The 16038-nt window shown below is 67.7% G+C and overlaps 2 protein-coding genes across 8 annotated transcripts in view; both read right to left on the bottom strand.

The window, feature by feature from the left end:
- Positions 1-4: 4 nt before the first annotated feature.
- TUFM (Tu translation elongation factor, mitochondrial) lies at positions 5-5123 on the bottom strand. The gene is made up of 11 exons (XM_075917752.2): positions 4990-5123; positions 3614-3660; positions 2822-2984; positions 2283-2449; positions 1800-1904; positions 1332-1496; positions 1126-1258; positions 943-1047; positions 709-860; positions 512-631; positions 5-422 (listed from the first exon to the last, which is right to left on the bottom strand). The coding sequence occupies exons 1-11, from the start codon at positions 5036-5038 to the stop codon at positions 252-254; spliced, it is 1377 nt and encodes a 458-aa protein (XP_075773867.1). The 5' UTR covers positions 5039-5123; the 3' UTR covers positions 5-251.
- A 1973-nt stretch (positions 5124-7096) lies between these two features.
- RABEP2 (rabaptin, RAB GTPase binding effector protein 2) overlaps positions 7097-16038 on the bottom strand; it is a 33978-nt gene continuing 25036 nt past the window's right edge. For 2 of the 7 annotated variants that reach the window (XM_089778812.1, XM_089778814.1), the window contains exons 6-14: positions 15471-15575; positions 15285-15383; positions 15057-15188; positions 10111-10288; positions 10006-10017; positions 9870-9925; positions 9669-9758; positions 7748-7864; positions 7097-7621 (exon numbers count right to left, since the gene is read on the bottom strand). In XM_089778812.1, coding sequence (XP_089634938.1) covers positions 7520-7621; positions 7748-7864; positions 9669-9758; positions 9870-9925; positions 10006-10017; positions 10111-10288; positions 15057-15188; positions 15285-15383; positions 15471-15575 — 891 coding nt within the window. In that variant the 3' untranslated portion in view covers positions 7097-7519. Of the gene's footprint in view, positions 7622-7747; positions 7865-9668; positions 9759-9869; positions 10289-15056; positions 15189-15284; positions 15384-15470; positions 15576-16038 lie in introns of all 7 variants that reach the window. The other 5 variants (XM_089778807.1, XM_089778810.1, XM_089778808.1 and 2 more) reach the window with 4 other exon arrangements.

Raw genomic sequence — 16038 nt, 5'->3', positions numbered from 1 at the left:
CAGCCATGATTCCACACCTTTATTAACAACAGAAATGAACAGGAGGAGCAGCAAGCCACAGGCCCTGCTCCCCCCCCCCCCCCCCCACTGGAGAGGGCTGTGGGCAGGACACTCCCAGCGGAGCAGCTCTAGGTGAACATGAGCCAGCCTGGGGCAGCAGTCCTAGCCAGGCTCTTTCCTCCCTCCCCAGCATGGGACATGGGCAGAACTAGCTGCCTCCCTCTATTTGCAGCGCTGGTCCAGCCCAGCCTTTACGCCCAGCCCTTCACATCATCCAGATCCACCTCCAGTGTCTTGGTGACCACGCCTGTGCCAATGGTGCGGTTGGTGTCCCGCAGCGTGAAGCGCTGTCCCTCCTCCAGCACCATGGGCTGCCGCAGTGTGAGGGTCAGGGCTGTGTCCTCACCAGGCATCACCATCTCCTGCAGTGGGAGAGTGAGAGCAGGGGATGGGCACCACTAAGGAGCCAGGTCCTGTCCCTGCAGTGAGCCCAGGGTGGGGGGCTCCATACCTTTTCGGGGGGGACAGTGACCCGACAGGCCATGTCCCACGTGAGGGAGAACATGACAGGCGTGTAGTTAGAGAAGAAAGGCTTGTGCCGTCCACCCTCCTCCTTGCTGAGGATATACACCTGGGGAGTGGAGAGAGGAGAGTTACAGCCCAGCAGCCCACCTCCCCTGCCCCTCCCAGCCCCTGTCACTCCCCCACCTGGGCCTGGATCTTCTGATGGGGCTTAATGGAGCCGGGCTTGCACATCACCATGCCACGCCGCACATCTTCCCGCTTCAGCCCCCGCACCAGCGCACCCAGATTGTCTCCAGCCTCTGCCCGCTCCAGGCTCTGGTGGAACATCTCAATGCCTGTGGGGGAGGGATGGGGTGAGCAGGGGTCCCCAGCCCCCAGAGGGAGCAGGGGAGGGGTTCCATTAGCAGCACCTCCTACCTGTTACCACAGAGCGCAGGTTGCGGTTGTGCCCCAAAAACTCACACTCATCCCCCTTCCTGACAATGCCACGCTCCAGCGTCCCCGTCACCACAGTCCCACGCCCTGCAAGGGCACAGGGTTAGTGCCACAGCGTTCTGGGGAGGGGTCCCTAGAAGGGCGTGGAGCAGGGACCCGCCTTACCCGGGATGGAGTAGATGGATTCAATGGGCAGCAGGAACGGCTTGTCCAGCTCCCGCGTGGGCAGTGGGACGTGCGTGTCAACCGCGTCCAGCAGCTTCAGGATGGAGTTCAGGCCCAGCTCCGGGTTGCGGTGCTAGAAGGGGGAGAAGAGGGCATTAGCATAGGCAGCAGATGGGTGAGGCACTGCCAGGGCAAAGGGAACTCACCTCCAGGGCACAGAGGGCAGAGCCCACGATGACAGGAGTCTTCTCCCCATCATAGCCAAACTCTGAGAGCAGTTCCCGGATCTCCAGCTCCACCAGCTCCAGCATCTCCTGGTCCTCCACCACGTCTGCCTTGTTGACGTACACCACGATGTGCTGCACCCCGATCTGAGGGGGCAACAGGGTGAGGGTCATGCCAGTTGGGCCCTGGGGGATGCCCCCACTTGCAGCCCATGCCCAGGGACCCCTGGGGTAGGAGTAGGGCGTGCTTTGTACAAGTCTGCCTCGTGAGGTATCAACAGCAGTACCCTGGAGGCTAGTCCATGCGAGTCTTCCACGGAGAGCGAGGGAGTTTTGCTGTTACTGAAACACGGCATGAGGCTAGGAGACGAGACGTGCTGAGGGTCCTTGAAGGGAAATCCACACCCCCAGGGACTGACTATGCAAGGAAGAGCCCACCAGCCCTCTCACCTGTTTGGCCAGCAGCAAGTGCTCTCGGGTCTGTGGCATCTGGCCATCAGTTGCCGCCACCACAAGAATGCAGCCGTCTAAGGGAGCGGTGCCAGTGATCATGTTCTGGAAGAAAGGGATGGCAGCACTCAGGCCACGTATGGGGCAAGGGAATGCGCTATTGCTGCCCCACGCCTGGTGGTGAACTCCTCAGGGTGACATGCAGTCCCAGGCCACAGCAGGGGAAGAGTGTAACCACCACCGCCTGCCTCCTCACTGCTTCTAGCCAGCCCCATTGCTTGCCTGCTCCCTGCCCCTTGCCCAGCCAACGGGAGTGTGGGGGTGTGCATGTGCGGATGGAGGAGTGTCTCAAAGGGGCACATTCAGGGAGTGGTGAAGAAAGCAGAGTTCTGGGAAGCGTGCCCTCAAGGCAGCAGCCAGGCTGCCCAGCAGTACCATGACTCCATAGCCTTGGAGGTCTCACAAGCAGCCCCCAGCCCTCACCTTCACGTAGTCAGCGTGGCCGGGGCAGTCGGTATGGGCATAGTGCCGGTTGGCCGTAGCATACTCCACGTGGGAGGCGTTGATGGTGATGCCACGAGCCTTCTCCTCTGGTGCGTTGTCAATCTCTTCATACTTCTTGAACTTGGTATCTCCAGCCTCAGCCAGGACTGGAGGCGGGGGCAGAAAGAGGGGGGTGAGTAACCAGCTGGCTAGGGGAGGGGGCTTGAGAGCCAGGGTGCCTGGGTTCGATCCTTCTCTGGGAGGAGAGCCAGTGTGTCCCAGCAGGGAGGGCTGGGTTCAATGCCTAGCTCACCAATGACTTCTACGACCTTGGGCCAGTCCTCTCCACTTGGCTCCTGCGTGCACAGTCACCTGTTCAGCCTGGGAGCCCCTGGGACAGGAGTCACCCTTGGGCCTGGGCAAAGCCCAGCACGACGGAGTCTGCTCCTGGCCAGGAGCCTCTTAATGCAATCAATGGGGCCAGGGGCATAGGAAACCCCTGGCCACCCAACTCCCCACCCAGAACCCCCCCCACTCACTCTTGGTGATGGCAGCCGTCAGGGTGGTCTTGCCGTGGTCCACGTGCCCAATGGTGCCCACGTTGACGTGGGGTTTGTCCCGCACGTAGGTCTTCTTGGCCTCGACAGCAAAGCTGCGCAGCAGGAGGGGACAGAGGTGCGGGGTAGGTCTGGGCAGGGACACCTAGGAGCACAAGGAGCCTTGGCATGAGTACATCCCCATGCCCCCATCAACCCACGGATCCCACCTGGGTTCCACCCCCCACATCTCATCCCCAAACCAGGCTTCAACCCCACCCGATAGCCCCCACATCCCTACCCAGTCACCCCACCCCCGATACCCCTACATCCCTACCCAGTCACCCCACCCCCGATACCCCTACATTCCTACCCAGTCACCCCACCCCCGATACCACTACATTCCTACCCAGCCATCCCATCAGGCTCCTCATTTCCACCCACTCCTTCCCCAGCCATTCCAGCATGGTTACCACCACCGCACTGCAGCTCCCAGCACACAACCCTGCCAGCCCACCCCCACTAGCACTTTACAAGCCCAATCCTGCTAGGCTCCGCACACCGCAGTTCCCCAACCCCTACCTCATTTGCTGTGCCCCATGCCCCTAGCCTCTAACCCATAACTCATCCACCTCACCCAACACAATGCCCCTGCAGCTCCACACCCCTCCTCACAGCCAGTCTTCTGCTTCCGTGGCCACAGCCCCAAGCACCCCATTGGATAGCAGGAGCCTGCCTGCACATACGCCAGTCCTCGCCATATCCCCAGTCCCTCCCAGATTGGTGGCTCCTTACCGTCCCCAAGACGCCCAGCAGGTAGCTGGACAGGCAGCCCCGGAGGCCTGTAAGAGATCCAGAGAAAAGCTGATATGACCCTCTGGCACTGTTCAGTCATAGCCCCCATCTCACAGCAGCACGGAGGCTCATCTGGTCAACAGGAATTCACACCGGCTGTGGCCATTCAATCCTCTCTCCTGCCTAGCCCAAGAGTGTCTCCTACCAACTACTGTGCAGGGGAAGCCCTCCCCCAGAGTAGCTGACCCCAGCTGTCTCTACCCCAGTATCAGTCACTCTCTTCCCACAACCCTCATGACCCTATTTCACTCCCTCCTGCAAAACTCCACCCCTCCCTTTCAACCCCACACCAGCTCCCCAGGATCTTCTTCAATGGGTGTCAGCACCCCAGAATCCCTCCTCTCAGAACCCTGGGCCAGCCTGTTCTGCCCCCTCCCCCTTACAGGCTACTCTTTCCCCTGCCCCCACTAACCCCCAGCCCAGACGCCACCCCCCCTCCGCTTGCAGCATCTCTGCTCCCCTCCTCTGCCAGCTGCCCAGAACCCCCCTTTCCACCACTACCTGACTCCTGCCACATGCACAATCCCTTCCCACCCCTCCTCTCTCAGGGTTCCTCCGCCCCCCCCCCCCCACCCCCCTCCCCAGCTCCCCCGCCCCCCCCAGAACCCCCCTTTCCACCACCACCTGACTCCTGCCACATGCACAATCCCTTCCCACCCCTCCTCTCTCAGGGTTCCTCCCCCCGCCCCCCCACTGCCCCCCGCCCCCCCCCCCCCCAGAACCCCCCTTTCCACCACCACCTGACTCCTGCCACATGCACAATCCCTTCCCACCCCTCCTCTCTCAGGGTTCCTCCGCCCCCCCACTGCCCCCCGCCCCCCCCCCAGAACCCCCCTTTCCACCACCACCTGACTCCTGCCACATGCACAATCCCTTCCCACCCCTCCTCTCTCAGGGTTCCTCCGCCCCCCCACTGCCCCCCCCCCCCCCGCCCCCCCCAGAACCCCCCTTTCCACCACCACCTGACTCCTGCCACATGCACAATCCCTTCCCACCCCTCCTCTCTCAGGGTTCCTCCGCCCCCCCACTGCCCCCCGCCCCCCCCAGAACCCCCCTTTCCACCACCACCTGACTCCTGCCACATGCACAATCCCTTCCCACCCCTCCTCTCTCAGGGTTCCCCCGCCCCCCCACTGCCCCCCGCCCCCCCCACCCCCCCCAGAACCCCCCTTCCCACCCCTCCTCTCTCAGGGTTCCCCCGCCCCCCCCCCGGGGCGATCTACCCAGGGGGGGGACTCGCTGGAACGCGACTTAGGCAGAGACAGGCCCGGGCCCCGCTTCGCAGTTGGGCCCCCCCCGCGCCCCCCCGCACTGACCAGCAGGCCCGCGCTGTCCCCCGCGCCTCAGCAACGCGCGCGCCGCCATCTTCCGACCGGAAGTGACGCACGGAGAGCAGGCGCCCGTCCGCCGGAAATGAGGAAGTGGGAAGCAGCCGATTCCGGCCGCGGATCTCGAGCGCCCCGGAAATGCAGCGAGGCCGCTCCCGCACTTCCGCTACATCTCGATGGTAACAGCGGGCGCCTTCCGCCTGCGATGCGGTAGGAAGGGCGGGGCCAAAACCCGGCGCCCTCACGTGACCCCTACCCCGCGGGGAGTTCCATAGATCGGCCGCGCGCGGAACACGGCCCCGCCCCCCGCTCTCCGCCCAGCAGCCCCGCCCTTCCAGTGCCGCGCGCCCGCCCCCCCCGGGGGTCGGACACGGGGCGGCCGGGCGGGACCAGCCAGAATCCCCCCCCCGCCCCCCCGGGGGTCGGACACGGGGCGGCCGGGCGGGACCAGCCAGAATCCCCCCCCCACCCCCCCCGGGGGTCGGACACGGGGCGGCCGGGCGGGACCAGCCAGAATCCCCCCCCCGCCCCCCCCCGGGGGTCGGACACGGGGCGGCCGGGCGGGACCAGCCAGAATCCCCCCCCCCCGCCCCCCCCGGGGGTCGGACACGGGGCGGCCGGGCGGGACCAGCCAGAATCCCCCCCCCGCCCCCCCCCCGGGGTCGGACACGGGGCGGCCGGGCGGGACCAGCCAGAATCCCCCCCCCGCCCCCCCCCGGGGGTCGGACACGGGGCGGCCGGGCGGGACCAGCCAGAATCCCCCCCCCCCGCCCCCCGCTGGTCGGACACGGGGCGGCCGGGCGGGACCAGCCAGAATCCCCCCCGCCCCCCCCCCGGGGGTCGGACACGGGGCGGCCGGGCGGGACCAGCCAGAATCCCCCCCCCGCCCCCCCCGGGGGTCGGACACGGGGCGGCCGGGCGGGACCAGCCAGAATCCCCCCCCGCCCCCCCCGGGGGTCGGACACGGGGCGGCCGGGCGGGACCAGCCAGAATCCCCCCCCCGCCCCTCCCGGGGGTCGGACACGGGGCGGCCAGGCGGGACCAGCCAGAATCCCCCCCGCCCCCCCGGGGGTCGGACACGGGGCGGCCAGGCGGGACCAGCCAGAATCCGCCCCCCCCGGGGGTCGGACACGGGGCGGCCGGGCGGGACCAGCCAGAATCCCCCCCCGCCCCCCCGGGGGGGCGGACACGGGGCGGCCGGGCGGGACCAGCCAGAATCCCCCCCCGCCCCCCCCGGGGGTCGGACACGGGGCGGCCGGGCGGGACCAGCCAGAATCCCCCCCCCCACCCCCCGGGGGGTCGGACACGGGGCGGCCGGGCGGGACCAGCCAGAATCCCCCCCCCCACCCCCCGGGGGGTCGGACACGGGGCGGCCGGGCGGGACCAGCCAGAATCCCCCCCCCGCCCCCTCCCGGGGGTCGGACACGGGGCGGCCGGGCGGGACCAGCCAGAATCCCCCCCCGCCCCCCCGGGGGTCGGACACGGGGCGGCCAGGCGGGACCAGCCAGAATCCCCCCCCCGCCTCCCCCGGGGGTCGGACACGGGGCGGCCGGGCGGGACCAGCCAGAATCCCCCCCCGCCCCCCCCGGGGGTCGGACACGGGGCGGCCGGGCGGGACCAGCCAGAATCCCCCCCCCCCGCCTCCCCCGGGGGTCGGACACGGGGCGGCCGGGCGGGACCAGCCAGAATCCCCCCCCGCCCCCCCCGGGGGTCGGACACGGGGCGGCCGGGCGGGACCAGCCAGAATCCCCCCCCCCCGCCTCCCCCGGGGGTCGGACACGGGGCGGCCGGGCGGGACCAGCCAGAATCCCCCCCCCGCCCCCCCGGGGGTCGGACACGGGGCGGCCAGGCGGGACCAGCCAGAATCCCCCCCCGCCCCCCCGGGGGTCGGACACGGGGCGGCCGGGCGGGACCAGCCAGAATCCCCCCCCCCCGCCCCTCCCGGACACCCGCAGGCTCTGCGGCCCGGCGGCTTGTTCTGCAACAGGCTCCACTTGCGCCTGGCCCCTCCCCCGCTCCCCTGTAGCCCCCGTTGCCGGGGCAGCTGCGCTGTGACAAACGTGGACGTGGACAGGCGGACACGAGCTGCAGCTGGGACGTTACAAAAATCCCTTTTATTAGCCTGCGCCGCGGCCCCTGCACACAGGCAGGTGTTAGTGTCGGGAGCTGGGGGCCCGGCGGCCCAGCCTGGCGGGGGCAAGGGGAACACCCTGCGCCCACATCCCTTCTCAGTGTTAGTAACAGGCAGGAGCAGATACTGTCTTCACTCCCTCCTGGGGGAGGGATGGTCAAAAGCTGCATCTTGGGTTAGTGGGGGGAGGGGCTGGGCTCCTCTCCCCAATCCCCCAGAGGGGCCTGGGGAGGGGTTAGTAGGAGATGAGGGTCAGAGCCTGATCAGGCCACAGACAATGTCCAAGGCCCCCTACCGGGGAGCAAAGGATCAGCCTCATGGCCCCCTGGGGAGATGGCATCTGTGCCCCGCCCCCCCAGGGGGAAGCCCCATTGCTGTCCCAGCCCCTCAGGGCTCCTTGAGCTCAGCCACGTCCTTCAGCCGCGTCCCGTCCACAATGCTGCGCACCTGCTCCAGTGACGGGGCCTGGCGGATCCGTTCCAGCTGCACCTGAGGGGCAAGAGGGACATTGGCGGCTCCCTCCCAAGTTTCCACCGGCTCCTGGGCTGCAGATGCACCCCTGCGCCTCCCCACAGGGCACAGGTGGGACCCGCCCCGTGACACCCCAGCCTGTACCTGCAGAGTCTGCGAGAGGCGGACAAAGTCCCTCTGCACCTGCTCACTGGTGTCCAGTTCTGCCTGCAACCGCTGCAGCTTCCCCCGCTGCTCAGCCAGCAGGGCCTCCAGCCTGGCCTGGGGGAGAGACAGTCACAGCCTGGAACCAACACCCCCACCCCGTCCCTCTGTACCCATCCCCAGCCTGACCTGGGGGAGAGACAGTCACAGCCTGGAACCAACACCCCCACCCCGTCCCTCTGTACCCATCCCCAGCCTGACCTGGAGGAGAGACAGTCACAGCCTGGAACCAACACCCCCACCCCGTCCCTCTGTACCCATCCCCAGCCTGACCTGGAGGAGAGACAGTCACAGCCTGGAACCAACACCCCCACCCCGTCCCTCTGTACCCATCCCCAGCCTGACCTGGAGGAGAGACAGTCACAGCCTGGAACCAACATCCCCACCCCGTCCCTCTGTACCCATCCCCAGCCTGACCTGGGGGAGAGACAGTCACAGCCTGGAACCAACACCCCCACCCCGTCCCTCTGTACCCATCCCCAGCCTGACCTGGAGGAGAGACAGTCACAGCCTGGAACCAACACCCCCACCCCGTCCCTCTGTACCCATCCCCAGCCTGACCTGGAGGAGAGACAGTCACAGCCTGGAACCAACACCCCCACCCCGTCCCTCTGTACCCATCCCCAGCCTGACCTGGAGGAGAGACAGTCACAGCCTGGAACCAACATCCCCACCCCGTCCCTCTGTACCCATCCCCAGCCTGACCTGGGGGAGAGACAGTCACAGCCTGGGACCACTGCCGCCCAGCCCGGCTTGGGGGAGAGACAGTCACAGCCTGGAACCAACACCCCCACCCCGTCCCTCTGTACCCATCCCCAGCCTGACCTGGGGGAGAGACAGTCACAGCCTGGGACCAACACCCCCCTCCCCAGCCCGACCTGGAGGAGAGACAGTCACAGCCTGGGACCAACACCCCCACCCCGTTCCTCTGTACCCATCCCCAGCCTGACCTGGGGGAGAGACAGTCACAGCCTGGGACCAACACCCCCACCCCGTTCCTCTGTACCCATCCCCAGCCTGACCTGGAGGAGAGACAGTCACAGCCTGGGACCAACACCCCCACCCCGTTCCTCTGTACCCATCCCCAGCCTGACCTGGGGGAGAGACAGTCACAGCCTGGGACCACTGCCGCCCAGCCCGGCTTGGGGGAGAGACAGTCACAGCCTGGGACCAACACCCCCCTCCCCAGCCCGACCTGGAGGAGAGACAGTCACAGCCTGGGACCAACACCCCCACCCCGTTCCTCTGTACCCATCCCCAGCCTGACCTGGGGGAGAGACAGTCACAGCCTGGGACCAACACCCCCACCCCGTTCCTCTGTACCCATCCCCAGCCTGACCTGGAGGAGAGACAGTCACAGCCTGGGACCAACACCCCCACCCCGTTCCTCTGTACCCATCCCCAGCCTGACCTGGGGGAGAGACAGTCACAGCCTGGGACCAACCCCCCTCCCCCCCCCACAACTCTGTATCCACCACCGACCTGGCCTGGAGGAGACAGTCACAGCCTGGGACCAACCCGCCCTCCACCTCTGTACCCATGCCCAGCCCAGCCTGGGGGAGATATGGTCACAGCTGGGGACCAACCACCCGCCCCTAGTGGGTATCCATTGGGGGCGGCTCTGCTTGCAGAGAGGGACGCTGAAGGAGGAATGCTGCCATGCCTTTCTGAGCCAAGTGTGGGGCTCAGTCCCCCTTTGCCTGGGGCAGACATGCCCATCCCCCCAGGTGCTCGGGCAGAGCTTGCGGCGTCATTCAACTCCCCTTTGCCTGACAGCGGCAGCCACCCCAGGCTTCCTTTGGACCACGGGCAGCCGGCCCAGGAGGGGCCCCCAAGGGAGGGGGTGTCTCAGCTCACTCACCTTCTCCTGTCCCCAGGCCTGGTCGCGCTGGGCGAGGTCCCCCCGCAGCCTCTGCACGTCCTGCTCCAGCCCCTCTGCCCGCTGCTCAGCCTGGGAGGGAACCAGTGTGATCGGACGGCCCCCCCTGGCGGTGCCCCCTGCCCACATGGGAAGAGTTCAGCAGGGCTCCTCCTCTGCCAGACCCCCCAGCCGCTCGCTCACCTGCCCGAGCTGCTGCTGCAGCCGCTCCATCTCCGACCGCACGCTGCACAGCGAGGCTGCGAGGGGACAGGTGGGGCAGGGTCAGTCACGGAAATGGGAAGGAGACGGACACCCCCCCCCTCTGTGCCCCACTTACCCTCCAGGAGCTCTGTGGGGAGGGGAACAAAGAGAGAGAACGTTACATCAAGGGGGGAGCCATGACACCGAGAGCCCTTCCTCCTCCCGCCCAGCCGCGCCTTACGGCTCTCCTCGCGCTGGGCCTCCAGAACACCCTGCAGCCGGGCCCGGGCAGCCGTCTCCTCCTCCAGCCGCTCGCGCAGGGTGACGATCTCGATGCGCAGCCGCTCGCTTTGGTGCTCGCTGCTTCGGTGCAGGGCCCCAGCCTCCTCCTGCAGCCGGCGCACCAGTGCCTGCAGCTCCTGGGGGGAGAGCGAGCTGTACCCTGGCGCCATACATACACCCTCGCCACCGCACCAGTGCCTGCAGCTCCTGGGGGGGGAGAGCGAGCTGTACCCCCGCCCCTCGTGCTCAGCTGTACCCTGGCACCATACATACACCCTCGCCACCGCACCAGTGCCTGCAGCTCCTGGGGGGGAGAGCGAGCTGTACCCCCGCCCCCCGTGCTCAGCTGTACCCTGGCACCATACATACACCCTCGCCACCGCACCAGTGCCTGCAGCTCCTGGGGGGAGAGCGAGCTGTACCCTGGCGCCATACATACACCCTCGCCACCGCACCAGTGCCTGCAGCTCCTGGGGGGGGAGAGCGAGCTGTACCCCCGCCCCCCGTGCTCAGCTGTACCCTGGCACCATACATACACCCTCGCCACCGCACCAGTGCCTGCAGCTCCTGGGGGGAGAGTGAGCTGTACCCTGGCGCCATACATACACCCTCGCCACCGCACCAGTGCCTGCAGCTCCTGGGGGGGGAGAGCGAGCTGTACCCCCGCCCCCCGTGCTCAGCTGTACCCTGGCACCATACATACACCCTCGCCACCGCACCAGTGCCTGCAGCTCCTGGGGGGGGAGCGAGCTGTACCCTGGCGCCATACATACACCCTCGCCACCGCACCAGTGCCTGCAGCTCCTGGGGGGAGAGCGAGCTGTACCCTGGCGCCATACATACACCCTCGCCACCGCACCAGTGCCTGCAGCTCCTGGGGGGGGAGAGCGAGCTGTACCCCCGCCCCCCGTGCTCAGCTGTACCCTGGCACCATACATACACCCTCGCCACCGCACCAGTGCCTGCAGCTCCTGGGGGGAGAGTGAGCTGTACCCTGGCGCCATACATACACCCTCGCCACCGCACCAGTGCCTGCAGCTCCTGGGGGGGGGGAGAGCGAGCTGTACCCCCGCCCCCCGTGCTCAGCTGTACCCTGGCACCATACATACACCCTCGCCACCGCACCAGTGCCTGCAGCTCCTGGGGGGGGGAGAGCGAGCTGTACCCCCGCCCCCCGTGCTCAGCTGTACCCTGGCACCATACATACACCCTCGCCACCGCACCAGTGCCTGCAGCTCCTGGGGGGGGAGAGCGAGCTGTACCCCCGCCCCCCGTGCTCAGCTGTATCCTGGCGCCATACATACACCCTCGCCACCGCACCAGTGCCTGCAGCTCCTGGGGGGGGAGAGCGAGCTGTACCCCCGCCCCCCGTGCTCAGCTGTACCCTGGCGCCATACATACACCCTCGCCACCGCACCAGTGCCTGCAGCTCCTGGGGGGGGAGAGCGAGCTGTACCCCCGCCCCCCGTGCTCAGCTGTACCCTGGCACCATACATACACCCTCGCCACCGCACCAGTGCCTGCAGCTCCTGGGGGGGGAGAGCGAGCTGTACCCCCGCCCCCCGTGCTCAGCTGTACCCTGGCACCATACATACACCCTCGCCACCGCACCAGTGCCTGCAGCTCCTGGGGGGGGAGAGCGAGCTGTACCCCCGCCCCCCGTGCTCAGCTGTACCCTGGCACCATACATACACCCTCGCCACCGCACCAGTGCCTGCAGCTCCTGGGGGGGGAGCGAGCTGTACCCTGGCGCCATACATACACCCTCGCCACCGCACCAGTGCCTGCAGCTCCTGGGGGGAGAGCGAGCTGTACCCTGGCGCCATACATACACCCTCGCCACCGCACCAGTGCCTGCAGCTCCTGGGGGGGGGGAGAGCGAGCTGTACCCCCGCCCCCCGTGCTCAGCTGTACCCTGGCACCATACATACACCCTCGCCACCGCACCAGTGCCTGCAGCTCCTGGGGGGGGAGAGCGAGCTGTACCCCCGCCCCCCGTGCTCAGCTGTATCCTGGCGCCATACATACACCCTCGCCACCGCACCAGTGCCTGCAGCTCCTGGGGGGGGGGGAGCGAGCTGTACCCCCGCCCCCCGTGCTCAGCTGTACCCTGGCACCATACATACACCCTCGCCACCGCACCAGTGCCTGCAGCTCCTGGGGGGGGGGGAGAGCGAGCTGTACCCCCGCCCCCCGTGCTCAGCTGTACCCTGGCACCATACATACACCCTCGCCACCGCACCAGTGCCTGCAGCTCCTGGGGGGGGAAAGCGAGCTGTACCCCCGCCCCCCGTGCTCAGCTGTACCCTGGCACCATACATACCCCCTCGCCACCGCACCAGTGCCTGCAGCTCCTGGGGGGAGAGCGAGCTGTACCCTGGCGCCATACATACACCCTCGCTACCGCACCAGTGCCTGCAGCTCCTGGGGGGAGAGCGAGCTGTACCCTGGCGCCATACATACACCCTCGCCACCGCACCAGTGCCTGCAGCTCCTGGGGGGGGAGAGCGAGCTGTACCCCCGCCCCCCGTGCTCAGCTGTACCCTGGCACCATACATACACCCTCGCCACCGCACCAGTGCCTGCAGCTCCTGGGGGGAAAGCGAGCTGTACCCTGGCACCATACATACCCCCCCGCCACCGCACCAGTGCCTGCAGCTCCGGGGGGGAGAGCGAGCTGTACCCTGGCACCATACATACACCCTCGCTACCGCACCAGTGCCTGCAGCTCCTGGGGGGAGAGCGAGCTGTACCCCCGCCCCCCGTGCTCAGCTGTACCCTGGCACCATACATACACCCTCGCCACCGCACCAGTGCCTGCAGCTCCTGGGGGGGGGGAAGCGAGCTGTACCCCCGCCCCCCGTGCTCAGCTGTACCCTGGTACCATACATACCCCCCCGCCACCGCACCAGTGCCTGCAGCTCCTGGGGGGAGATCGAGCTGTACCCCCGCCCCCCGTGCTCAGCTGTACCCTGGCACCATACATACCCCCCCGCCACCGCACCAGTGCCTGCAGCTCCTGGGGGGGGGAGAGCGAGCTGTACCCTGGCACCATACATACCCCCCCGCCACCGCACCAGTGCCTGCAGCTCCGGGGGGGGGGAGAGCGAGCTGTACCCCCGCCCCCCGTGCTCAGCTGTACCCTGGCACCATACATACACCCTCGCCACCGCACCAGTGCCTGCAGCTCCTGGGGGGAAAGCGAGCTGTACCCTGGCACCATACATACACCCTCGCCACCGCACCAGTGCCTGCAGCTCCTGGGGGGAGAGAGAGCGAGCTGTACCCCCGCCCCCTCCGTGCTCAGCTGTACCCTGGCACCATACATACACCCTCGCCACCGCACCAGTGCCTGTAGCTCCTGGGGGGAGAGCGAGCTGTACCCTGGCACCATACATACACCCTCGCCACCGCACCAGTGCCTGCAGCTCCTGGGGGGAGAGAGAGCGAGCTGTACCCCCGCCCCCTCCGTGCTCAGCTGTACCCTGGCGCCATACATACACCCTCGCCACCGCACCAGTGCCTGCAGCTCCTGGGGGGGGAGAGCGAGCTGTACCCCCGCCCTCCGTGCTCAGCTGTATCCTGGCGCCATACATACACCCTCGCCACCGCACCAGTGCCTGTAGCTCCTGGGGGGAGAGCGAGCTGTACCCTGGCACCATACATACACCCTCGCCACCGCACCAGTGCCTGCAGCTCCTGGGGGGGGAGAGCGAGCTGTACCCCCGCCCTCCGTGCTCAGCTGTATCCTGGCGCCATACATACACCCTCGCCACCGCACCAGTGCCTGCAGCTCCTGGGGGGGGAGAGCGAGCTGTACCCCCGCCCTCCGTGCTCAGCTGTATCCTGGCGCCATACATACACCCTCGCCACCGCACCAGTGCCTGTAGCTCCTGGGGGGGAGAGCGAGCTGTACCCTGGCGCCATACATACCCCCCCGCCACCGCACCAGTGCCTGCAGCTCCTGGGGGGGAGAGCGAGCTGTACCCTGGCGCCATACATACTCCCCCGCCACCGCACCAGTGCCTGCAGCTCCTGGGGGGGAGAGCGAGCTGTACCCCCGCCCCCCGTGCTCAGCTGCACCCTGGCGCCATTCATATCCCCTCGCCACCGCACCAGTGCCTGCAGCTCCTGGGGGGGAGAGCGAGCTGTACCCTGGCACCATACATACACCCTCGCCACCGCACCAGTGCCTGCAGCTCCTGGGGGGGGGAGAGCGAGCTGTACCCCCGCCCTCCGTGCTCAGCTGTACCCTGGCACCATACATACACCCTCGCCACCGCACCAGTGCCTGCAGCTCCTGGGGGGGGAGAGCGAGCTGTACCTCCACCCCCACTGTGCTCAGCTGCTCCCCTCCCTGCCCAGCTGTACCCTGGCACCCATTCATACCCCCCGCCACCACACCAGTGCCTGCAGCTCCTGGGGGGGAGAGCGAGCTGTACCTCCACCCCCACTGTGCTCAGCTGCTCCCCTCCCCGCCCAGCTGTACCCTGGCACCCATTCATACCCCCCGCCACCACACCAGTGCCTGCAGCTCCTGGGGGGGAGAGCGAGCTGTACCTCCACCCCCACTGTGCTCAGCTGCTCCCCTCCCCGCCCAGCTGTACCCTGGCACCCATTCATACCCCCCGCCACCACACCAGTGCCTGCAGCTCCTGGGGGGGAGAGCGAGCTGTACCTCCACCCCCACTGTGCTCAGCTGCTCCCCTCCCCGCCCAGCTGTACCCTGGCACCCATTCATACCCCCCGCCACCACACCAGTGCCTGCAGCTCCTGGGGTTGAGACTCACATTCCATATACACTCCTACTACCCCCTCCAACTTGTGGGGGGACTGCAGGGGCAGAGGGTGCACCCAATGGCCCCGGGCAGGTCAGGGAGACGGCCTGGAATCCCCACCAGGTACCTGCACAGAGCTGGGCAGCGAGGGCTGCTCCGTGGGCGTCAGGGGGGCACGGGAGCCCCGCAGGCCTTCATTCTCCTCGCTCAGCCGCTGCACCTCGTAGCTCAGCCGCTTGTGGGATGATGCCAGGTCAGCCTGGGGGGATGAGCAGAGATTGGACCAGGCCCCAACTCATGGCCTTCCCCAGTGCCCCACCATGGATCCCGGCCCTCCCAGGCACCCCCTGCTCACTATCTGCTCCTGGGTCCGGTGCTGGGTCTGCCACACGGTCGCCTGCAGGTTCTGCAGCAGCTGCTCCGAGTTCTGGATCTGATCCAGCAGCACCAGCACCTGGGGGAGACTCAGCCATCAGCACAAGCCAGCCTGGCCCGGGGAAAGGGGCTACGGGGCTGGGGGAGGGGCAGCTGTCCATGGCACCTGCTTGGCACAGTCCTCACTGCTCCGTCTCAGTGCCTCCTGCAGTCCCCGCTTCTCCTGGGTCACCACCTCCAGCTGCTGCAGGGACTCCTGGTACTGCTTGACCTGGGGGGCAAAATCTCAGGTCACCCTGTCCAAGCCACATTCCCTGCCCAGATCCATCACCTCCTCCCCAGGGTCTGTACCCCCCAGTCCTGCTGCTTTGCTCCCCCCAGGGTCTGCACCCCTCTGCCCACTCCCCACATTTCTCCCTGCAAGATCTGCACCCTCACAGTCCTGCTGCTTTGCTCCCCCCCAGGGTCTGCACCCCTCTGCCCACTCCCCACACTTCTCCCTGCAAGATCTGCACCCTCACAGTCCTGCTGCTTTGCTCCCCCCCAGGGTCTGCACCCCTCTGCCCACTCCCCACACTTCTCCCTGCAAGATCTGCACCCTCACAGTCCTGCTGCTTTGCTCCCCCCCAGGGTCTGCACCCCTCTGCTCACTCCCCACACTTCTCCCTGCAAGATCTGCACCCTCACAGTCCTGCTGCTTTGCTCCCCCCCAGGGTCTGCACCCCTCTGCCCAC

This window comes from Pelodiscus sinensis, chromosome 5 (assembly GCF_052426305.1).
Source record: "Pelodiscus sinensis isolate ZL-2025 chromosome 5, ASM5242630v1, whole genome shotgun sequence".
Taxonomy (NCBI): domain Eukaryota; kingdom Metazoa; phylum Chordata; order Testudines; family Trionychidae; genus Pelodiscus; species Pelodiscus sinensis.
The sequence above is the reverse complement of the archived record's forward strand: the minus strand, read 5'-3'. Positions and strand labels throughout refer to the sequence as shown.